The sequence below is a fragment of the Aulonocara sp. 'chitande type north' Nkhata Bay genome, linkage group LG9 (assembly GCF_057382095.1).
Source record: "Aulonocara sp. 'chitande type north' Nkhata Bay isolate Kocher_YH1m ecotype deep benthic linkage group LG9, A_spYH_male_GT1.1, whole genome shotgun sequence".
NCBI classification, from domain to species: domain Eukaryota; kingdom Metazoa; phylum Chordata; class Actinopteri; order Cichliformes; family Cichlidae; genus Aulonocara; species Aulonocara sp. 'chitande type north' Nkhata Bay.
Window position 1 is genome coordinate 15703199 of NC_141352.1, and position 25199 is coordinate 15728397.

Here is a 25199-nt window from a genome sequence, read left to right on the forward strand (position 1 = left end):
TTAAATAAAGGAAGGGCCCTACCCCCGTCCCCCTCAGGCAGCTGAAAGGTAGAGAATTTCACCTTTGGTTTCTTATTATTCCAAATGAATCATGAGATGTTTTTATCCCAGTCTCAACATTGTTCTTTGGGTATTTCTGTAGGTGATGTTGAGAAAAGATATAATAATTTGGGGAGAATGTTCATTTAAACTGATCTGATTCAGCTGCCAAAGTCCAGAGGGAGCAAGCTCCACCTTGCCATAGGTTTCCAAAAATCCCATCACAACAGGTTAACTTGAGTCTGGGTCAGGTAGTGTGACCAAAACATCATCTGCATATAAACTGACCTTTTAATCATTTACTACAATATAAATACAGTTTAGTGTACCTTCCTGGCGTACTGGTTGGGCTAGTTGTTTAATAAATAACTTAAAAAGATTTGGGCTGAGTGGACAGCCTTGCCAACAGCACATCCCTGGTATAAGGTGAAGGAACTGAACTTTGTTCAATAATATGTAGTGTTCTTTTTTATCGTAGTGGGCTTGTCCATTTTTATATAAAGCCATGATCCAGGAAGTTATTATACTGTCCATTCTTTTTGCTACAATGGAGGTGTATAATTTATAATCTACGTTCAGGACACTGATGGGTCTATATGATTTACATTCAAGTCTATTCTTCCCTTCTTTTGGTATAACTGATACAAAAGCTTCCTTCCAGGACTGGGATGGTGGGTGGGGGCAGTTCCTCCTAACAAAATATAATTAAAACAATTTTCTAAAATAAACAGTAATGTTTCCCCTTAGATTTGTACCATTCCGGTGGCAGCCCGTCTACGTCATGAGACTTATTGGCGTTCAGTCTAGAAATGGCCTTACCTATCCTTATGAAATACCCTACTGAGTGAGGGCAAGTCTAAAGAGTTTAAAAAGTCAACAATTGTGTGTTTGGTGGCCTGTGCTTTGGGGGAGTAAAGGGATCTATAAGACTTTTAAAAAGCTATTTGGATACCATCCAGGTTATTAACATATTATATACATATTATAACAAAAAAAATTTTAAACAAATCAGAGACGTTTAAGCAGAAGGTCCACGTTACTTTGAGAAGGATTCTCCTTAGGTTTTTTTCCTCAGTGGGTTCTCTGTGTGTTAGAAGTATTATTTGTCAGTATGTCTGCATAGACCTCCTCGTGTCCCTGCTCTGTCTTGTGTGTTTTCTTCCCTATAATACTTTTTAGATGAAAAGGGTGAAGAGGATGTCATACTGGATGGGAGTTGTCAGATTTTGTCAGAGTTGTACCCAAGGTGGCCCTGCGGCCTTCAATTTTTCCCATCAGCTTTTGTTGTTTTTGTTTTTTTTTTTAAAACACCTCCTGAAAGCCTCATTAAAGCACACAGCATTTGTTAAGTCTACAGCTACAATGGCATGCTATTTTGATTATCAATCTGCTCATTAATTTGAGAATTTTGAGTTATGAAACACATTAAGTTCCTCAGAGGCTAAGATGACCACATCAAAGATTCAGTGTTAAATGACATTTAAATGCTTACTCTGAATGATGGCACAAAAAAGAAAAGAAAAAAACACCTCAAAAGAAAAATAAGACAACCAGAACAGAGACAGAAGATCACCTGCATACAGAGGAGTTTCAAGTACGCAAGACTGCTTCAAAAGGAAAAGAGGATTCAGTTTCTGTTGTTTTGCACCTTGTATAAAACACACTGTCTGTCTCCCTCTTCACCTCATGGACCGGGTGCTTTTCATTATGCTAACTTATGCTTCCTTGTGTCATTTTGCATTCCGAGACCATGAAATCCTTCCCAACATGAAGGATCTTTAAATGCACCATGAAGAAAAAAAAAGAGAGAGAGTGAGAGTGCGGTGATGCAGAAATGTTACACCTCCACAAGTGGCACACAGTTTGACATGTGTGGTGAACACAAATGTGCTACCACATTTTGGTAAATTTTATTATTTTTAAGAAAAACATATGTCAGCAATTAAGACAATTATTATTTTACATTCATTACGTGTAGTCCATAACAATTGAGGAGAGTAAAAGTGAGAAATAATAAGCGGAACTGTTGACACTATAGTCGTTCGCCCGCGGTTGCCTAGAGCGGACCAACTTCCTGTCCTCTCAGATGCAATTTGGGAAAAGACACGAGTGCTCCTGTGATTCTTTCTCTGAGACTCTACCTTTATTTTTACAGTCGTCGAGGGCAGATCCAGTGATACCAGAACCACGACACAATCGTGACAAGGCCGTTACTCCAGCCAAGCCAGCGAGTAGGTGTCCAGGTAGTGAGGTGAAAAGGGGACCTTTGCCTCGACGTGGAACCGTACTGCAGTGAGGGGAGTGTGACGCATCCTAGTCACTATCGAGCTGAAGGATAATCAGAAATACATACAACATGTCGACCGAGAGAAAGGAACTCGCCTGGAATATCAGGAGACGCTTGTTTTCACTCCAAGGTCAAGACCTCTTCGAACTCGCTAAGAGCCTCGCATCAGAAAACAAAGACACTACACAGCTCAGTCAGGAGGATAAAGAAGGTTGTATGGACTATATCACCTCCTACATGCAGTCAAATACACTATTGCAACTTGAAGATGAGGGCATGAGTCATTTGTTGACGCTGAATGATTTGATTAATCTAGTCATCCAAGGAAGTAATTCTGCCGTGCAAACAGCTGGTGAGAATGAAGTACATGCCATGCCCAGTCCACAACCATCCAATACCGTGCTAGACCCACAACCGCCGGAAGATCCACCAGATATATCACCAAACCCCTATGCAAACGCAGAAATACAACAGTTAGAGGAGTTGAGGAAAGCGTATGAGACACTGGGTGAGAGGCTAAGACTATGTGGAACTGTAAGGGCCCAGTCACCTGCTTTAGCACGCCAGCAGAGCAATTTGCAACCACAACCAATCATACAGATTAGCCCTAAGCAGCCAGTCACTGTAAGAGACTTTTCGTACTTGCCACGCAGAGAATTCAAAGTGTTTGGAGGACAGATTGGAGACAACAGTTCCGAAATCAGCTACAACAGTCTCACCAAGCAGATTAATGAAGGAGTTAAAGAAGGATTTGTGGAGGCTGAAATTGTTCGAGGTGTGTTGAGAATTGTGAAGCCTGGCACTTTCCGGGACATGTTAATGCTCAAAGATGACCTGTCTCTCCATGAACTTCAGGGCTTTCTGAGGTCTCATCTCGGAGAAAAAGCGACAACTGAAATGCTCCAGGAGTTAATGTGTGCTAGACAAAGTGAACAAGAGACGCCCCAGCAGTTTCTGTATCGCATGATTGGACTTAAACAGAAGCTTATTTTTCAGTCGAAGCAGGCCAACACTGAGATCTCCTATGACCCAAGAACCGTCCAGGAAGTTTTCCTCCACACAATCTATCAAGGCCTGGGGGCTAAGTACGCAGACTTGCGACAAAGACTAAGACCTCTCACCTCAAACAACAATGTCACTGACGAAGAGATTCTTAGTGAGGTCACAAAGATTATCAGTGATGAAAATGAACACCAGCGAAGGTTAGGCCAAGTCGCCCGCCAAAAGAGTGCACAAGCCCAAAGTGCTGGGGTCGAAGCAAACGACAAGATAGCCAAAGAGCAATCCTCACCAACAATCAAACAACTTGCCGCCCAAGTAGAGACTCTAACTAACATGGTCGCCAGCCTAATTAAACAACACGAGGCAAAGCCTTTCCAGCTGTCCCCACAACCACCTCCCAACCCGCTTTTCCAAACCCCAGCCAACCCCAACAGACCTCCTCAAAAGAAAGCGTTCCTTTGTCCAAAGTGTACTGAACAGAACTTGCAGGACTGTAGTCATTGCTTTGTATGCTGCGAGTCAGGACACCGAGCGGTGGGATGTTTAAAGCGGACCAAAACTCAGGGAAACTGGAATCGGTCTCTGTCGAGGGACAGCCAGAGGCCGGCGCAGAGTCACAGTCCCAACCAGTAAGGTCTTCCTCTGCACAGCTTACTACTGAGTGTGCAAGACGTCGCAGTAAGCTAAAAAGAAGGCAGCCAAAGCGAGACCAGAGAAAGCAACAGGTAACCTCTTGCCAAAGTTTAACACCAAACAGCTGTAAAGTCCCCCTAGTTGGAAAGAAAAGCCTCCTCAAGTGTTTGATTGGTGGCTATCCAGTGACAGTGTTATTTGATTCTGGCTCACAAGTGAGTTTAGTGGATAGACAGTGGGTTCAGCGGTTTATTCCTAACTATCAGGTGAGACCCCTCCAAGAGCTGTTAAATGATGGACTTGAAGTTTATGCGGTTAACGGACAAGCAGTTCCTTATGATGGGTGGGTTGAACTTACAGTCACTCTTGCTGGTCACGAAGATCCCAATCTTACTGTGCAAGCCCCTTTCCTTGTCAGTAAGCTGTCACTCCCTCAGCCCCTCCTGGGAGCGAACGTGCTTGGCGCCATTATCCAAACACAAGAGTCAGACCGAGAGGCCAGTGCTTTATTATATAGTCTCCTACGCAAAGCTTTTGGTACAGACGAAGAGCAAGTGATGGCTATGGTAAACTTCATACAAGTACCACAAAGACCAGAATGTGACCCAGCCACAGTGAGAATTGGGAAGAGCAATGTGACCATTCCTGCTGGAAAAGCAGTCCAAGTGTGGTGCAGAGTACCCCAAAGTTTTGACATTTGTGACCCCCTGGTGCTGTACGAACCCGACGAGAACACTGCCTTGAGACACCTGAGTGTTGGGGAAGGGCTCCTTGAGATCAACAACCCTCAAAGGCCATTTGTTAAGGTCCCCATCTCTAACCACTCCAAACACGAAATAATTCTACCGAAGAGAACAGCCCTGGATACTATTCAACATGTCGCTAAAGTTATTGAGGCAGACCGACCCACAAACACATCAGAGCTGACTCAACCCACACAGAGCCCCATCACCATAGCTGAGGTGAGCGCAGCCACTCCTGTTTCTGAACTGTCCACTGAGTCATGGCTACCCCCAGTTGATCTTAGCCACCTGAGTCCGGACCAACAGAAGTCAGTTGAAAAGGTGTCCCAGGCTTCTACCTTTCTACCTTTAAAACCCACCACCAGCCAAATGGCTGGTAGGCTTTTAGCTAGGCTTTAGCTTCAGCCAAGTGGAAGCTAAATTGGCTAGTCATTCATATGTAAATTAGGTTGTTAGCTGGGAATTCTGGAGGGAGGGGAGTGGGAAGTTCACAGCTTTTAGCAGCTCCCCCACCCCCTCATCCACACACCCCCACTCCCCTCCCTCCAGAATTCCCAGCTAACAACCTAATATACATATGAATGACTAGCCAATTTAGCTTCCACTTGGCTGAAGCTAAAGCTTAGCTAAAAGCCATTTGGCTGCTCTCCGGGTTTTAAAGGTAGAAAAAGCCAAATGGCAGTCCGTGGTGATGTAAGTGTAAGGGAAGAGTGTGAGGCGTTCTCTCGTAGCAGCACAGACATAGGCTGTATCCCTTCACTACAGATGGAAATCAGGCTCAAAGATGATACACCAGTCCAGAGGGCCTATGCTTCTATCCCTAAACCCCTTTACAGGGAAGTGAAGGAGTATATTCAAGAGCTGATTGTCAAGGGATGGGTAGTGAAGTCACAGTCGCCGTATGCTGCTCCAGTCATTTGCGTAAGGAAGAAGGATGGGTCTTTACGTTTGTGCATCGATTATCGTCTCTTAAACAACAAGACTGTGCCAGACAGACACCCACTCCCCCGGATCCAGGATCTCACAGACTCGCTAGGTGGTTACAGCTGGTTCTCGATCCTGGATCAGGGTAAAGCTTATCATCAAGGTTTCATCGCAGAAGGCTCAAGGTACCTGACGGCATTCACTACCCCGTGGGGCCTCTATGAATGGGTGAGGATACCCTTTGGACTGTCTAATGCCCCAGCAGCCTTCCAACGGAGCATGGAAGAAATGCTTGACACCCTCAGAGACGAGTGCTGTATCCCTTACCTTGACGACGTGCTTTGTTTTTCCAAGTCGTTTGACGAACATGTCCAAGTGCTACAGAAAGTCCTCCAAGCCCTACAACGGCATGGTGTAAAGCTAAAACCCGAGAAGTGTGAGCTGTTCCGTAAAGAGGTTCGCTATGTCGGCCGATTGGTATCTGCAGATGGAGTAAAGGTGGACCCCAAAGATACCGAGGCAGTACAGGCACTCAAACACAAAAGGCCACAGACCGTCGGAGAAGTCAGGCAGCTTTTGGGATTCCTAAGCTACTATCGGACGTATGTGCAGGACTTCTCCCGCATAGCCAAACCGTTGTATGACTTGCTCCAAGTCCCGTCCAACACACTGCCACCAAAGCCAACTAGAGGCAGAGCAAAACACACTCAGCAGCCTTCTCGAGCCCTGATACAGTGGAACAAAGAACACCAAGAGATCCTTGAGCGCTTGATCGACATGCTCACTCAGCCACCAGTGTTAGCGTACCCTGATTTCACCCGCCCTTTTATATTGCACACGGACGCATCCCAGAGGGGCCTTGGTGCCGTCCTATATCAGAACCAACAAGGCAAGATGAGAGTGATTGGGTATGGGTCTCGCACGCTCACACCTGCTGAACAAAACTACCACTTGCACAGCGGAAAACTAGAGTTTCTCGCCCTCAAGTGGGCAGTTTGTGACAAGTTTAAGGATTACCTCTACTATGCTCCACATTTCACCATTTTTACAGATAACAATCCCTTGACATATGTCCTCAGCACAGCAAAACTCAACGCAGTTGGACACCGTTGGGTCGGACAATTGGCAGATTTCCACTTCGACATCAAATACCGGCCGGGAAAAGTAAACATTGATGCAGATGTGCTGTCACGTTGCCCACTTGACATTGAGAGGTTCATGGGAGAGTGCTCAGAGGAACTGTCGGAGGAAGCCGTATGTGCGGTTTGGGAAGGGAGCAGAAGAGCGAAGCAAGGAGATGTAGCATGGATTGCAGCCCTTAACCTCACTGCACCAAACCTACCCATCAAAGAACCCCTACAGTCAATCAGTCATGACCAACTTGTACAATCGCAGAGAGCAGATCCAGCAATCAGAAAAGTCATTGACATGGTAGAGAAGGACATAAGACCAACAGAAGATGACAAGGCTGACACTAACACAAAGAGACTGTTGAGAGAGTGGAGTCGGCTGCACATGGAGAATGACCTTCTCTATAGAAAGACTACAGGACGCAAGCAGCTGGTCCTACCTACTCTCTACAGACAGGTAGCTCTCACACACCACAACAACATGGGCCATGTCGGCGTGGAGAAAGCCTTGAACCTGGCTCGAGAGCGGTTCTATTGGCCTTTCATGAAGAGAGAAATTGAAGAGTACGTCACAAGGAAGTGTCAGTGCATCAAGCAGAAGAAGCCTACGACACACGAGAGAGCACCCATGGGTAGCATAACATCCAGCTCCCCTCTTGAGCTTGTTTGCATTGACTTCCTGCACTTAGAGTCTTGTAAAGGTGGGTTTGAATATATACTGGTTGTTGTAGACCATTTTACCAGGTTCGCACAAGCGTATCCCACCAAGAATAAGGCCGCAAAGACCGCGGCAGACCGCCTCTTCAATGACTACATTCCCAAATTTGGCTACCCCTCCAAGCTCCACCACGACCAGGGTCGCGAGTTCGAGAATAAGTTATTCAAGTCCCTAAGAGAACTCGCAGGCGTTGGTCACTCAAGGACATCCCCCTACCATCCCCAATGCAACCCTACTGAAAGACTGAATCGCACCCTGTTACAGATGCTGCGTACACTGGGAGAAAAGGAGAAACAAAATTGGAAGGAACATCTACCCCATGTTATCCATGCTTACAATTGTACCAAGCATGAATCGACTGGCTTCTCTCCGTACTACCTCTTGTATGGTCGACACCCTCGTCTTCCAGTAGACCTTCTCTTTGGTCTCATGGCAGAAAACAACACTGAGACACCACATGGGTATGCAGAAAGATGGAAAGGGAAGATGACAGAAGCATACCGCATTGCAAATGCAAACAGTCAACAGTCAAGTTCCAAAGGCAAAGCAAACTATGACAAAAGATGCAAAGGAGTAATGCTACAGGCAGGAGACAGAGTACTGGTACGAAACCTGAGTGAAAGGGGGGGCCCTGGCAAACTGAGACCCTACTGGGAGCAAACGGTCTACATTGTGAGGGAGCAAGTGGGCGACAACCCCGTCTACAAAGTGAGTCCAGAGGCGGGAGGCCGTCCTGTTCGCACCTTGCACAGGAACTTGTTGTTACAAGTAAATGACTTGCCAGTGGACATTATCCAAAGTCAGGCTACAAGACCACACAAGAGAAACAAGAAGTCCACCGGAAGACCAATGACACCAGAGCCGAACCCTGACACAACTGACTCGGAAGAGGGTGAGCCATTGTACTGGCTTGGTGTACCCAGATACCCTCGAGGGGGCCATTCTCCAGTCACACCAGTTCCAAGTGGAGCGCAACGGAGCTCCGGTCCAAGTGAACTAGGACAAGTCTTAAGGGCTCGTGTCCAACCTAGAAAAAAAAGTGCCATGGTTCCGGAAGAGGATCTAATTGTGTTAAGAGACCCAGACCTACCTCAACTAAGTGACAATCAGGAGATGCCTCAGGTTCAAGAAGAAGTTGACGTCACTGAGTCCAGTCCTGATCCAGTAGAGGTTCCTGACCCAGAGCCGGAACCCAGGGTGGAGCCAGGGGATGACATCCATCCAGAGCCACCATCTCATCCTAGGCAGTCCAGCAGGCAGAGACGTCCCACCACATTCTTCACCTACCCATCCTTGGGTCAACCAGCCTATCAGGCTCATCCTGCGGTGAACACCATCAACGTCCAGCCTTCGCCATATCCTTCCCTCTACTACCCTCTTCTCTACTCCCAACCCCCCTACCCCTCTCCCCTCACCCTTAGCCCTTACTTACCTGTTTCATATGTTGTTCCTTGCTATTGAATCGAACAGAAATCTCAGGAAGAAGAATGCCTGAAGTCTAAGGACACCTGGGCAAGAGGAATATTCCAGGGACTTCTGTAAATAATAACAATAATGGATTGGATTTATATAGCGCTTTTCAAGGCACCCAAAGCGCTTTACAATGCCACTATTCATTCACTCTCACATTCACACACTGGTGGAGGCAAGCTACGGTTGTAGCCACAGCTGCCCTGGGGCAGACTGACAGAAGCGAGGCTGCCATATCGCGCCATCGGCCCCTCTGGCCAACACCAGTAGGCAAGTAGGGTAAAGTGTCTTGCCCAAGGACACAACGACCAGGACAGAGAGCCCAGGGATCGAACCGGCGACCTTCCAGTTACAGATGCGATTCCCAACCCCTTGAGCCACGGTCGCCCCGTAAAGAGACTTTGTTAGTTTAAAGGTTTTTTTTATAATTCAAGTTAAGTGTCAGGAGCCACTTTTGCTGTTGGGGAGCGTGTGGTGAACACAAATGTGCTACCACATTTTGGTAAATTTTATTATTTTTAAGAAAAACATATGTCAGCAATTAAGACAATTATTATTTTACATTCATTACGTGTAGTCCATAACAATTGAGGAGAGTAAAAGTGAGAAATAATAAGCGGAACTGTTGACACTGTAGTCGTTTGCCCGCGGTTGCCTAGAGCGGACCAACTTCCTGTCCTCTCAGATGCAATTCGGGAAAAGACACGAGTGCTCCTGTGATTCTTTCTCTGAGACTCTACCTTTATTTTTACAGGTCAGTATCGTCTTAAAAATACAGTGTATGAGGGTTTTGTGCCTTGTTCTACTTCGGTGTTTACTGAGAGTTATGTTGACACCGCCGATGTAACCTTAAGTGGGGTTTAGTTGAAAAGTACTGAAGCGCGGCACCGCAGCGGTGGTAAAGCCGAGCCGCGCAGCCCCAGGTCTCGCAAGAGTTACCGCGAGAGTTCGCCAGCCCGCGGGATGTATTTAAACTTGGTAAACTCCATTTAACAAGCAAATATGTGTGTGTGGTGCTCCAATTTAACTGTAAAGGCCCTGACATCAGATTATTCGAGATTAAAATATCTTATATATACTTTATGGTTCAAGTGATGTGGAAATGTTAAGAATAAGCTAAGAATGAATGTACATTTATGTTGTTACATTGCAAAGTAATACATTCAGGTGTGTTTTGTCTAATCTAGTAAGATTTATGCACTTATATCAGATTTGTGGATAAGCTATTTTGAGTTTGCCCTATATGTGAGAAAGAGCAATAAGACGTTTAAGGCATTATATGCTATCTGCACTGCTGATTTAAATGAGTGAAGGAATAGTGTGGTTAACAGTGTAGACTGGAGAAATGTAATGACCATAGATGCATATATTTGCCAAATGCCTTTTATTTACCTTTTACAGTTATTGAGCATATCTGACAAGTGAAAGCACTGGATGTAAATTATATTTGTTGATCTGAAATAAGAGATGCAATTCGGGAAAAGACACGAGTGCTCCTGTGATTCTTTCTCTGAGACTCTACCTTTATTTTTACAGATTTGTATTCTTTTTGTTATTGTGGTCTTCACATCTGGGACCCGTAACACATGCATAAGGCTGATGCTGTTTAAGCATGCATTTTTTCCATTTGGCAGTTTCAGCTGCTCTGTCCTTGCACCATCTTCACGAGAAAAAGATGTAATCCCACAAAGGACTTCTCGCTTTCTTAAATCCTTACCTCCCAAAAAAAGATCCATTTTCTCTGAAGATGTGGTAACTAACTGGGTATTTGCTGCTTAGTAACCCTGCAAACAGCACAAACCACTGAGTAGACCTGTGATAGAAGATAAATGAGTCTGGTGTCTCTTAGCCTTGGTGTAAAGAAGAGTTGGACTGGGGTGATAACAGATTGTGAATTATTCAGCCCATCTAAAACACATAAAGGACCTTGCTAAGTATCTACTGAGGTAGCAAAACATCCACAGATAGCTGCATAGAGGATATACTACTGAATGGAAAATGGGACTGAATCAGACACTGACACTGAATAGATGAGCCAATCTCAAAAAGGGAGAGATAGGAACCAAGAAGCGAGATAAGACCATCATTCTGTTGGAACCAACTATTTTGCTCTGACTCAAAACAGCACTTGACATTTTGCCAGCAGCAGAAGCAATCATAGCAGACCGCAGGAGAAATATTCAAGTTATTGCTCTGAATCAGTCTTAGTCTTCTTGCAGATAACCCGCGAGTTTATCTTGGTGGGAAAATGAGCAGGTTTATCCAGAGAAAGACAAAGATAAGCAGTGGTCCGTTCACCTCCATTTGAACCTTGGCTAGCTGAAGCTCAGACACCACATGCTGGCGCTCTCTCTCTCAGACACACACACACGCCAGGTTACTTGCAGGCAAGGTGACACCTATCTACTCAGTCAGCCGGAAACGCTAAAGGGGCGTAAGAGCTATGAAAGGAAATGTGCCACAAGTAGCTAGGATGGATTTGTTTTTCACCATCTCATCAGCCAATCCTGTTGGCTCAGCAGCTCCAAGGGGATGAACAGCGGCTGATTTGTCACACTCGGGGGAAATCAGAACCTACCTCCAAAAAGACGCCGTAAACTGGCATCTGTTAGAGATGCTTGTTCTCCAGGGACTCGGCTGATGCACAGCAAATTTCATTAGACATTTCAGTTTTCTAATTTTCTGATTTCTAGTGTGTTTTATTTTTAAGTTAACAGATCATAGACATGATTGGCTACCATGGTGCAACTAAATGATGCCGATTAAACAAACACAGTATTGTGCAGCCCCATTTCTAACACTTAAAAAAGACCTGCAATCCATCCAAAAATTACAACCAGTAAAGGAAAAAATTAAACAAGCACCAACTGATTAAATGTTGTAAATAAAAACATTGGTGAAGTTGCAGGTAAGATGCTATTTTCTATAAGAGCATAAGATGAGCCATATATCAGAAAAATGTGTCTGTACACAGAGAGCAAGACAGTGTATGCATAAGCACGCCCATGTATAATTGCTGTGGTCAGGGGGCTTATATTTCCTTCTGCTAATTAAGTTCAATTATATTAATGTCGTGTACTTAGAGCCATATTAAAATCTAATTAGAAATTAGAGTCTGTGGCACCTGTACAGCCCCTGAACACAGGTAAGCAAATTAAGTAGGTACTGATCTGAAGTCAGCACGCAGACTGTGCCATTCAAACAATGGGAAGCTTGCTTTGCTATTTGAGATATGAGTCAATGGCATTTTATTTATTTATTTATTTTTATATGATTAAAAGACAGAACACTCTGACCTGTCACACAGAAGTGGGTGGCATTATTAAAACAGTTACCGCACAACAGTGAGGTCACAGCAATTAGCAGCTCTGATCAACTAAAGAAACATTAAATGCTATAGTGCTCCTGATGTAGCCAGGGTGAAAAATCTATGCAGAAAACATATTCAGGTGCTTTTCTTTTCTGAAGTCTAAAACAAAGTTAAAAGAATTAAATTACAATAACCAGAGCAGTGTAATGTCACCCTGGCAGATCGTGAAATGTGAAATAATCACAAAATGATGCTGATGTAACACCGGCCAATGTGGCTTCAGAAAAAAAACATGGGGTCAGAAGGATTTGTCCTTCCTGCTTGCTGCACACAAACACATAAAGTACAACACGCTGCTGACGAGACCAGCACACACACACACACACACACACACACACAAAGCACTTTCACATCAAAAACAATCCACATCAATGTGAGTCAGACAAATAACCCACACCAGTAACACAACACAGCTAATACCCACCAAAGAGGAACCGCAGCCAAGAAAACACAACTGCCACAACAACAGCTAGGCTGAAATTAAACTACGCAAAGACCTACTTTACTGGCTGCTGCACAGGTTATATACTGTAAGTGTTAAAAATAATTTTAAAGCGGGGCCTAAAAGTGGATTATGGCACAGAAAAAACACCTTAGACACTGAGAAGAAAAGAATAAGGCATGTCTGTTAAACACAATGGAACCATTCAGCCGCCCAAAAACCTCAAAGCTGCGTTCGACCAGTTACGCAATTTCTGGATTTTTCCTCAGCAGACACAAGTCGGGGTCATTAGTTCAGTCTGGGGAAACCTGCTTCATTAGAGAAACATTAATAAAACAACACTCTGCTGCATTTAGAGGACGACAGTGTAATAGATGTGGGTGTAAACTTAAATCCGAGTCGAAGCTGTGAAAGGAAAAGACCTCAGGCCTTAAAGTCGATGTCAGAAGGCTCATCTGCCCCCCCAGTTCTAGTGCAGCTTTAATAGAGGAGATGGCAGTGCAGCCCAGAGGGACTGTCCTGCAACAGAGGGCAATATCCTCTCTTACTGCATGCGCTCTGAAATCCAATTACACCAATTTATTGATCCTCGTGAATAAGGAGCCACTTGGACCAAACAAACCTGGCTGTCTTTCATCTTGGCTCAAAAATAATACATTTTGAAGCTGTCCTTTTATATATCTACAAAGCTCATCTTTATCCTCTTGCCTCTCTCCACACAGGCAGCCAGGAGGATGAAATAGAGGTCATTCTGTCCCCGACAGAGCGACAGCCTCCCAGTGTGACTCCTGTGAACCTGTCCCTACCTGTCAACCACATCAACCGGAGCTAAAAAGAAACCACTGACTAAGAAATGAGAAAAAAGATGCCAAAGCCTTTGCTTGTATGACACATAGCATTTGACCTAATGGTTGGAAATGCCAAAAAAATAAGAAACAAAATAAAAATTCCCTCTTACACAGAAGCTCAATGTGTTTAATGCGCAATAATAACAGCTGCACAATAAAACAGGAGCACATGGTTTGAATAAAGCTTCAAACAATCACAAGATCTCTAATAAAAAGACATCAGTAGTTACTGCTCACTTCTCTGAACACAACTTCATTACTTAACCATTCACAATTTTACTGACTAATTAAAGCTGGTGATGCAAAGTATCACTCTCTGCTATTCAGCCAGCAATTACACCAAGACTAAAAAGGACAACAACTTCACATATAATTAAGACTTACCCAAAGAGCACCATTTGCTTTGGTCAACGCACACAAAGGAGCTGGGATAAAGGAGAGCCTTTCAACTGGTGGGACAGACTTGCCACAGCTGCATTTGAAATGAGTCTTGGAGGTACAGTAATTGCCCTATCCATGCAAGGACTTGCCAGACACTTTAATGAAGTGGATCCTTCCCAACACCGAGAGAAAATTACCTGTAAGAGTCACCAGCGGCTGAAACTCCAGCCATTGCCTCGCTGTTGACAAAGCAACAGTGGTGGATTGCTATCTATAATAATTTCCCAGTCTGTCTCCCTTGGGTGTGCTTGTGCTGTTTGTTAAGTAGATCCAAGCCCATGCTCCCCTGAGCTGCCTGCTGCTACATAATGAGCCTCTCCAGCTGGATGACCACTGAGTCGGTGGAGGCCAGGGGTTGAGCAGCTCACCCCCTCTAATTGAATCACACAGAAGCACACCCTCACCCCTCAGATGCAGTCCAGTGAGGTTGCAAACAGGAGCTATTACAGATTTATTTTCATATCATTTCAGCTCTGTAGTGTGGAACTCAGTTAAAGCTGGTAGCTGACAAAGTATTTGCCCCATTCCCAATTTCTTATTTTTTACTTACATGTAACTTATATTACATTTTTATATTTCACAAAGATAACACATTTACAGTTTTTAGATGATTTCATAATCATAGATTGTTTGTTAAATCATAAATTAACTGTTATAAACTACATTTTGTGGAAAGTTGACTTCAATTTCACCAGCTACAGTGGGGCAAAAAAGTATTTAGTCAGCCACCGATTGTGCAAGTTCCCCCACTTAAAATGATGACAGAGGTCAGTAATTTGCACCAGAGGTACACTTCAACTGTGAGAGACAGAATGTGAAAAAAAAAATCCATGAATTCACATGGTAGGATTTGTAAAGAATTTATTCGTAAATTAGCTCTTTGGTCTTGGCCATGGCGGAGTTTGGAGTCTGACTGTTTGAGGCTGTGGACAGGTGTCTTTTATACAGATGATGAGTTCAAACAGGTGCCATTCATACAGGTAACGAGTGGGGGACAGAAAAGCTTCTTACAGAAGACGTTACAGGTCTGTGAGAGCCAGAGATCTTCCTTGTTTGAGGTGACCAAATACTTATTTTCCACCCTAATTTACGAATAAATTCTTTACAAATCCTACCATGTGGATTCATGGATTTTTTTTTTTTCACATTCTGTCTCTCACAGTTGAAGTGTACCTCTGGTGCAAATTACTGACCTCTGTCATCATTTTAGGTGGGGGAACTTGCACAATCGGTGGCTGACTAAATACTTTTTTGCCCCACTGTACAACCAGACCTGATTATAGATCCTATCTGCTGATGGTGGAATTGAACTCACGATCTTCTTGCTGTGCAAACCACTGCACCACCCTGCTGCCCTGCAGCTTTATCTAATATTAAAAATTGTGACAATATTAAACTGTGACAGCACTGCAGGATAAGCACAAGTATTAGTAATGACATTTTCAATAGCTTTGTTCTATTTAAGTTTCCCAGTAAGCCATTTAAATTTAAGTTAGCCATCCCAATTTTCATGAAGTTCAGCTTTTCTTTTCCTACTGTAATTCAAAAAAGTGCTTTGCACTATAAAAACCAGCAAAGTTTAACAAGAGCAGTTGGGAGGAAGTGTCAGTCAAGCACCAGCAGTGCTAGCTCACACACAAGACAGAATCAAATATGACATTTAAGTTCTTGTTTGATTTTTCAGATTAAAGATCACAGCTGCATGGCTGGTTTATGGGTTACTAATGAAGGCCTCAGATGTCTTTAAACTTCATTTGAAACTAGGATTAGCACCCCACTGTTATAACCCAGCCAGTCAACTTACAGTTAAAGTCCATGTCTGCACATATTCATAACAAACGTGTGCACTGAATTCTTTCAGCAAATTCAATAAAAGATATTAAGTGTGTCTAACTTTAGTAAGTGTATCTAAAGCTGTATTAGAGTAATGACAAAATATAAAATGCAGATACATCATGAGCATATGTATATTGTAAGAACCTGAAGTTAAATCACTTTTTCTCTTTGAGACATTAATGCGAAATCTTGTCATCATTAGCGTAAGAATTCTTGAGTTCTGGTCAAATGACTTTCATGAGTTCACAGTGCCCTTTGACCACCAGATTTTGAATTGTTGATTGCCGAGCCCAAATGAACAGCTGTTACAGATGTAATGAAATTCCATCCAGGTGTTGAATATGACAAATACATGTCATCACACTACTGAAATTGAGCATATGTAGGTATACCTTAAACAGACCTCAGCAGCAACAGAATAGTAACTATCTAAACAAATTGAATTGTGTTATACATTAATAATAAACATAGTTTTAAACACTCATTTAAAAATATTAAAGCAGTAAAGCCGGGAGACATCATAGACTACCTGCAGTTTCCAACATTAAAACTTTAAATAATTTAAAGAACAGCACCACTTGTCTCTAACTAAACTTATAGCTATCTGTGCCATTTCTTTAATGAATTTATTTTATCTGAGTGTGTATAAGACAGCAGGTAAAGTCTGTCAGGTGTTTCAAATATTTCTTATTATTCACCATTAGGGCTGTTCGATATAACGATATATATCGGATGACGATATAAAAACATCTATCCTTTCATTTTACGCTATCGTTTGTCTCGTGATGTCGCAAAATAAACGTTTACAGCATTTTTTCATCGTTTTGTTGGTCACTGTAGTGGCTATATTAATTTCTTAAAGTTCTCTCTTTCTCTTATATTTAATATAACCACACTACGGACGGACAAGCGCCTGCTTTTATGCGTTGTAGTTAGCAACAAAGACGGTAAAACCACCGCGACCGCTTCTTTATTTTCTACATAAAATAGAAAATCGGGGGGGGGGGGGGCGATCGTGGCTCAAGAGTTGGGAGTTCGTCTTGTAATCGGAAGGTTGCCGGTTCGAGCCCCGGCTTGGACAATCTTCGGTCGTTGTGTCCTTGGGCAAGACAATTCACCCGTTGCCTACTGGTGGTGGTCAGAGGGCCCGGTGGCGCCAGTGTCCGGCAGCCTCGCCTCTGTCAGTGCGCCCCAGGGTGGCTGTGGCTACAATAGCTTGCCATCACCAGTGTGTGAATGTGTGTGTGAATGGGTGGATGACTGGATATGTAAAGCGCTTTGGGGTCCTTAGGGACTAGTAAAGCGCTATATAAATACAGGCCATTTACCATAAAGCTCAAAATCCTATTGAGACTTTTCAAAATAAACTGAATCACGTGAAAGAGTATGCAGAGTATCTACGGATGAGAAGCAAAAAAGTTTACAGTTAATTTACAACTTATGTCTAAAAATATATCGTTTCATGCATCGGTTAAAACACTCGACTCCAGCTACACGACGCCCAGCTGGAAACACTTCACGCAAGTCGAGCTACCCGAGATTCACAGAATTTACAGAAAATGTTACATTTTTGTGATTTATATCGTTATCAGACGATATAATTCTTATATCGGGATATGAGATTTTGGTCATATTGCACAGCCCTATTCACCATGAGGGAAAATTAAATTCAGCATTAAATGAGCCAGCTGAGCCTTAAACTGTCCTACGAAAGTTTACCAGCCTAATTTGAAGCTCTGCAGGGCTGCCTTCCTTCACAAATAAATAAATAATTACCATAAATCAATCGTAAAAGAGTTAGCCATGCAAACCGCAGAGGGAGCCTGCTGTGAATGATATATAAATGGAGAGAGATTTATATTCCTATTCGTAAACTGCGGAAAATTTTCCAGTGCAAATGAGAGGATTTGGGGTTTCTTTCTTTTTCTTCCTTCCGTAACTTGACTGGCCGTGGTAGTGGTCAGGATGCAGATTGTTTTCTTTTGTTTGGATTTCTCTTTTTTCGGAACTGTATAAAGTCAAACTATGCAAGGACCACCACACAAATATTTTTTATTTATTAGATGAAGGCAGAAAGAAAAAGCAAAACACAGTTCCCAAGAGAGAGATGGACCAAGAACACGTCCTTGTTCAGTATTTAGCCATGGGCAGTATTAAGAGAGTCTAAAGCATTTGACTGTGCAGGCTGATGAAGCTTGATGATGTTAGGGGTAATGTAAGCAGTGGTATTCAGCCTAAAAAATTAAAGGACAGTTGTAGCATTTTTGCATTATAATGAGATGGTCGACTTTGCCCCGTGAGGCCACGAGGCTCATCTTGGTTTGGACTCGGATACTAAAAATTCATAAGAGATGAGACGCTGTGAACAGGCTTGGAACAGACAAGTTTTTAAGATGTGGGAAGGTCTATTGAAAGAAAACATTTGTTTTGGAGCTTTGCTGTTTACTACTCCAGTAAGATTTTGCCTAAAATGCAGTTATAAATATAAGCTCAATGGGGTAGGGGGGTACCTCTGTATTTAATTACATGGATGACCATTTTGACAGCTGAAAACATGCAAATTTTTCTTTTTTGCAGATCTGTGTCACTGGATTAAATGTCGACTTTACTAAAACACTCCTTTAGATTTAAGAACTACAGCTCTCAATTTTTATACACAAACTACTGGCAGGTGAAGTGAATCACATTCATCATCGCATTAGAAACCAATGATTTGCTGTGTCACACATCACCAACTTAAGCAAAAAAAGAACACTCCCCGACGGCAGCAGTCTCTCCACAACTCAAAAAAATGACAAATCAAAACAACCTTAATGTACAAATAGCACTACAGGCTACAATTCATTTGAATTGGGCTGAAATACCCCTTAAATCTAGGTTTATCATGGGGGACAAATTTAGATCAACTGTGACTTTGCGTCCTCTGGGGAAAAAAAATTGTTGTTGTTTTTTTTTTTTTTATATCTGCTTTGCTTTTTTTAAAGAATTGTTGCCTAATAAATATTCCCCTGTCATTACATCATCAATATTCTGCTCATCTCCTTGCTGTAAACAGCAGTAATAACAGCCTGAGAGTCATAATTTATTTCAGCTCATTCATGACAGACTGATGGGGGAATATTTTACAGCCTAGTAATTTGGGAATGCAGCATCATTGCTCTAAAACTAATTCTGGGAAACTAAGTAGAGTTTCGAGCAGCGCAAACCGACGGCTGCATTCTGGTTTGTGAAGCAACTTTGTTTTGCTCCTCTGAGTACAGCTAAGATGTTTAGCGCTCCGAGTAAAGGAGCCTAATCACTTGTGGCATTCACTCAAGAACAATAAACCACTGAGGCTCACTGTTCAAGTCTGAAGAAAGACATCAAATTTCCACAACAAAATAGCTGAGGCAGTCAAAGGAGAATATTTGCGTTTCAAAAATTATAGGGTTCACCTAAATTCCAGCTGAAAAACAGCTAAAAACAACTTTCTGGATTTTGTGGTGGCATTAGATACACTGGCAAACCTCCTCCTGTAGTCACGATGAAACAACAACACTGAACCGAGCATATGTTTGATGGCCGGCCTCCTATTAATGTCTGTCACAGCCAAACTGAATCCGCTCTTACTCCTCCCTGAGGGAGTGAAGGAAAGGAGCTGAAGGGATGGAAGCAGTCTAGCATTTGTTAATTAAGAAGATGTGACATGAGAGAAAGACCAGAGGGCCAAAATAATGACCCTATCAGACCTGACAGCCTGTAAGCAGAAAACACGAAAGGAGGAGCAGGACTGAAAACTCAGTTACAAAAACTACTTTGCTACTTTACTTCATTTATAAACTCACAGAAACTGCTGTTGCTGTTACAACATTGGCAAAAAAAGCCACACTGTATGATATGGATCTAATGGTGGAGGATAAGCATGATGGAAAACACCTGATAGAAACAAGGCTTCAGATGCCACAACTAAGCTAGATTTAATGTGGTAAAACATGACATTCGTCATTGTTTTACTGGGAAAAAACCAAGTGTAGTTGCAGTTTTGCTCCATGCTTTGCACGGCCTAAAGTCACATGTGACAGGTGTACTAGGAAGCAAGATGATTGGCATTTGAGAACTATGTTGAATTTACAGTTGGAATTTTCTGTGTCATGAAAACAGTACTTTTTAAAATCACTGTTGTAACTTATACTGAACACATAACCTGGTCCATCATCTGATGAAATCTCTGATTGGGTTGGGTGACGCTCACAGGGATCGTTTTGTGTGGAAGAAGAGCTATTTTACTGCTGCTTTATTTGACTGCTTTACTTTACAAAAGCCATGCCGAAGAGGCTTTCCATTGTAGCATAGCACCCAGTTCAATTCACAGTCACTACAGTGGCCCGTTCAGTAATTGGTACATGCATTCATTTTTGAAACATTAGGTCTTTACCCAGAAAAGGACAGCAGGTCATTCATTTCAATGCAAAAATCTTAATTTCACCCAGATCAGCAGTTTTTAATCACTGGTCTCATTATTTAGGCTGTACATCGTCACAGTCCGCAACATGTAGGCATAACTTTCTATGTACCTCATTTTAGCTTGCAGAGTATTGTAAACTTTATGTGGTAAAAGGTTTTCTGTCTAAATCAGATAAGCATCTCGATTTGATAAAGTGTCTAAAGTCGCACATTAATCCAAGGCCTAAAGAGCCTCTTTCCTTTCCTTTCTGGTGAAATGGATAACATATATATAAACCCTTCCTAGAGTAAATGAGCTGTACAGACGCTGACAAACTGTAGACGTGAAGAATGTGTACAAAGACACCCTTTTAAGGAGTAGACATTAGAACTATGTAATACATATTCAACATATGTGGGCGTCTTTGTTGTCGAGTCTCCTGAATGTCCTTGAGAGTCAGGCGTATGTACCTGCTGTGCCTAGTCACTGTTGCCAAGCTGTTATTGCACCATTCAGAGATTTTGTTTTGCAGACAGTAAATGTAATTTTTATATACTTTGTAAAAATTTTATTGCACAAGAAATATACTAGTAAAGAAGCAGGTTGCAGAAAGGAGATTTGGTAAGAGCCAGCTGTAGACGCGAATGACATTGCCTTGCATCAGTTCCTGTCACATCACCCTGTACTTGTCAAATGTGCTAAAAATACTCAAAATAAAAAATAGGCACTGAATATACAATTCCAATCTCACCTCAGCCTGTCCTCCTCCTTTTTTCGCAGTTTCATGTCCCGCTGGACCACCTTCAAGACGTGCTCAGCCTCGCCGTCCGTCAGGCCTGACAGGTCCAGCTTTCGGCCCATTGTTCCTGCCCTCGCCACACCGAGCTGCTGCTGCTGCTAGTCAAAGAGGTGGAGAGGCACAGGAACCGCTGCTCTGGGGGCCGAGGCTGGGACAACCCTGGAACAAGACAAACGGATAGAAAAATAAAAATGGATTGTGCGTTTTTTAATTAAATTCACTTTTATATGCTGTGTGAGTATGTCCGAGTGGATTTTAGTAATTTAACACCGAATGATGCTCATCTCACAGTGAAAATGACTGTGTAACTTTCCTTGTATGACTTGTGGATAACTTTTGAGTCACAGGTTGCTTTGCCTGCAGGATGAACCTCGGCTGAAAAGTGAATATCGAGTGCCTTGAAAGCATCCTCTTCACACATTCTGGGACCATTCAGAATACTGTTACATAAACTAGCACTGGAAGCAAAAAATATATATTTTTGAACTTATGGGAACATTTAATGTCAAGCAAATGTATTCAAAATCTTCTAAAAACATTTGTATAGTTCCTGGATATTTCTAGACTATGAAACAATGTGATGTGCTATACTGCCATCCAAGAATCCTGTCTAATACAGTAGCTGTGGAATTGATTATACCCTTTTGGTTAAACATAAATAGAAATATAGAAGTCTATGTTGGCTAAGACTATTGATAAGCCAAGCATCTTCCTTGGAAGCTGCAAAACTGCAGTTCCTCTTCTCTCCACTTGAGGCTTTCACAGATTCCCATGTTAAACTGCCCATTTTCAGAGCTGAAGTAACCATGCTTAAAAGAAATCTGCTCACTCTAGCTAATTTTTCCTTTCATACCATAATATTTTATATTATGATAATATATAATATTTTATATTTACAAATAAAATGTAGAATTCACACATTTAAACAGCATTAAGGATTAAAGTTATCATTTTTAGAAGCGGGTGCCCCTTTGACTGACAGGCGGATGCCAGAACAGGCGGCTGTAGTCGACAGCCATCTGTTAAGTTTCGCCTCGGTTGATTGTAGTCACTGAACTGGCCCTCTTGACCATCTGAAGTATTTTTTTATGTCATTATCTGAAAAATAAAATGTCTTGCAACGATTTTATTTCTACGAATGGTGCATGAACTAGCATATTAGTACATATGGTGAAGTAAAAATAGAACCTCGGAGACATAGAGGGGTTGCCTTTAAAAAAACAACAACAAAAAAACAAGACCAAAACAGTAATGACAGCACAGAAAGAGAAGCGAAGACAGATGAGGAGATGGACAGGAGGAGAACATTAACAACAGAGCCTAAACAAGATGGGTGAGCACTGCCAGTGAAGAGAGCTATGACTCAGAAGACCAGACAATTATGTCCATTCTATTATTGGACCAATAGCTTTATTGACAGCGCATCTCCCTTTCAGTCCTGCTTCTTACTCATTCCTCCAGTCACTTCAGGACCTGGCTCACCCCAACACACTGTTAAACTTTCTGAAAATAAAACTGAGCCAGTCATACTTGGTTTATGTAATAGTCTCAGTTTAAGTTTGTTAATAGGTTTGTAATGTTTAATTGTAATCTACCTGATCCCAAAAGACAAATGTGAACATACACAATTGACAAATTGAAGTTTCACATTATCAGCACGGTGGCCCAAAAAATAAATAAACCCCAGTAAAATCTCTGTCTCAAAATTCTATTATCACACAGAGTAAGCACACTGTCACATTACCACTGCTTTTCATTCAGCCACTGTGAAGAAAGACCTCTGTAAAGGCTTTCCAGTCTATCAGAATCACACTTCTTTTTCCACTCAAGATATTAAAATAGTCACACTTAGAGTTACACATGCCAGCAGGTGCCTAAAAGTATGAATGGTACTCATCATATGGCTGGCATTCACTTTTGTTTTTCTGGGAGGTGAAACAAAACAAGAAAGGATGTTTTGGGTTGTTGTTTTTTTTACCTGCATTGTCTTCTTTCTCTGATTTTAAAACTTTAACCACAGACTGTATATGAAAGATGGAAAAGTAAAACCCAGTCTGAACCACCTTAAACCTGCAATCTTTCTAATCACCAGCAGGGGGTGACTGCTTGGCTGCTAAAAAGAAAAAAAACAGACTGCACTGAAGTCTATCAGAAAAATGACACTGCTTTTCTATTGACTTAATTCCCGCTTCTGCATTTTTCTCCACATGAATTTGTGGTCTCAATAACTTTGAAATAGTCTTCAGTACAAGATAATGATTGTTACAGAAGAGAAAAATCACCACTGAGTGATGTCACAATAAAATGATATATACACACACACAGTTCTTACCCTGCTTGACTTTACTACTTGATCGGAGCAGTAACAAATACTGAAACACTGTTTCAACAAAAAACATAGCATATTTCCCAATAATGAGGTTACTGCTGTGCCAAGTGTCTTACTAACTTTGCATTTCTTCACATCTAGTTGATAAATTCGGGAAAAACACACTTTCTCACCTGAAAACTAATCATGCTGATCTCAATTCTGCATTAAACCATGTTTACTGCTTAAATTAGCAGCTGGAATATCAATCTATAATCTATGGAACAAATTACAGCAGCAGTGGCTTATTAGGACAAGTTATTTTTCTTGCATCCATGTTACTTTTGATGTATAGAGAAGATGAATACACTATGATTATATGGCCATTAGTGTATAGCCACAAAGGAAGGCAATTATTAGGCCTTCTTTTTATAGTGAGTGGTGTCAAGGACAGGGATGAAGCAGCATTTATGCATGAGAGTGTCTGCATTTGAAGCTTAGTGACGCATATACTTGATGGCTGCAAACACACATTCAGTTCATTATTACTTTCACTGATAATTTCCAACAACATGCAATTCATGCATGCACACAAACACGTGCATATTATGTCTCAAATTTAAGCTTCCCACACGGAGTAGAGTCACTAATCTGCAGCATCACTAACAAACCAAAGTCAATACCACAGGTGTGGTGCACACAGATGAAAAGACAAAACGAAAAACCTGCATTCACCAACACAAAACTGTCTTAGTGGTTCAAAGGTCCACAATCCGTTCAGTGTTCTCAGTGAAGATGGGATACTGAACTGAATAAACATGATCTGCATGTTTTTACTTCTTAAGATAGGATACCTTTATTAGTTACACCAGCAAATACCATATTGTATCAAATAATACTAAAAACTTGCAAAAAAATTGCAATTACTAGGATAAAAGTAAGGCAATTTTCTTTTATTCCTTTCCTCCAGTTTAATTTGTTTTTGCAACCAAAGCCGCCAAGCCCTGCTGACTTCACATGAAACACAGGTTTAAGGTAGCTCAACACAGGCTTCAGCCAATCCTTTAAGCTATAGTCACACGGGCCTACTGGCAGTCCCGAGCGACTGGTGGTTATTCCATGCTAACTGCCAGTTGCTTGGAAAAAATGTATATTCCCCAGCTGATTAGTGAGTAGTTGCATGTGGTTGGTTGATGTTGATGGCGGAAATTAGTCAGAAATAGGTGACTAACGCTGCAGCACTGAAAACATCCTTGCTTTACACAGAGAAATAATATTTTGTTACACTGCTATGCCGATGAGGCACAGCTCTACCTCCCAGTTAAATTCACTAACCTCTTCTCAACCTCACAGTCTGTCTGCCTGATAGTATGACACTGATGTGTGGATTTATCAAATTAAAGTCAGATAAAACAGAAACTCTTATCATGAATTCAGACAAGCTGCATCCAAACATTAAGTTTCCCCTTGGTCCCTTATCCGTCCAGGTAAAATCCGCTGTTAGAAACCTGGGTGTGTTATTTGATTGAGAAACATATACATTTTATCTGTAAAATACATAATTAGAGCCAAAATAATACAATTACCTAATACACAACAGACAGTCAGGTGACTAGAAAAAATACATCGTTTAGTAAAGGTAATTTATGAATGATAGCATCTTTCTGTGTTTGAAACCATTAGAGACATTGTAAAACTTTATTATAAAAATATTGAATATTGATGTTATACCATAACTGCATCCACTCTGAGGCTTCTCTTTCTGTTCAAAGTCACAAAAATACAG

The 25199-nt window shown here is 42.0% G+C and overlaps 1 protein-coding gene across 4 annotated transcripts in view; it reads right to left on the reverse strand.

Moving 5' to 3' along the window:
• myripb (myosin VIIA and Rab interacting protein b) overlaps nt 1–25199 on the reverse strand; it is a 126395-nt gene that overhangs the window by 97686 nt on the left and 3510 nt on the right. For all 4 annotated transcript variants that reach the window (XM_086306078.1, XM_086306077.1, XM_086306074.1 and 1 more), the window contains exon 2: nt 21058–21264. In XM_086306078.1, the coding sequence (XP_086162204.1) occupies nt 21058–21167 (110 nt within the window). In that variant the 5' untranslated portion in view covers nt 21168–21264. The remainder of the gene's footprint in view (nt 1–21057; nt 21265–25199) is intronic.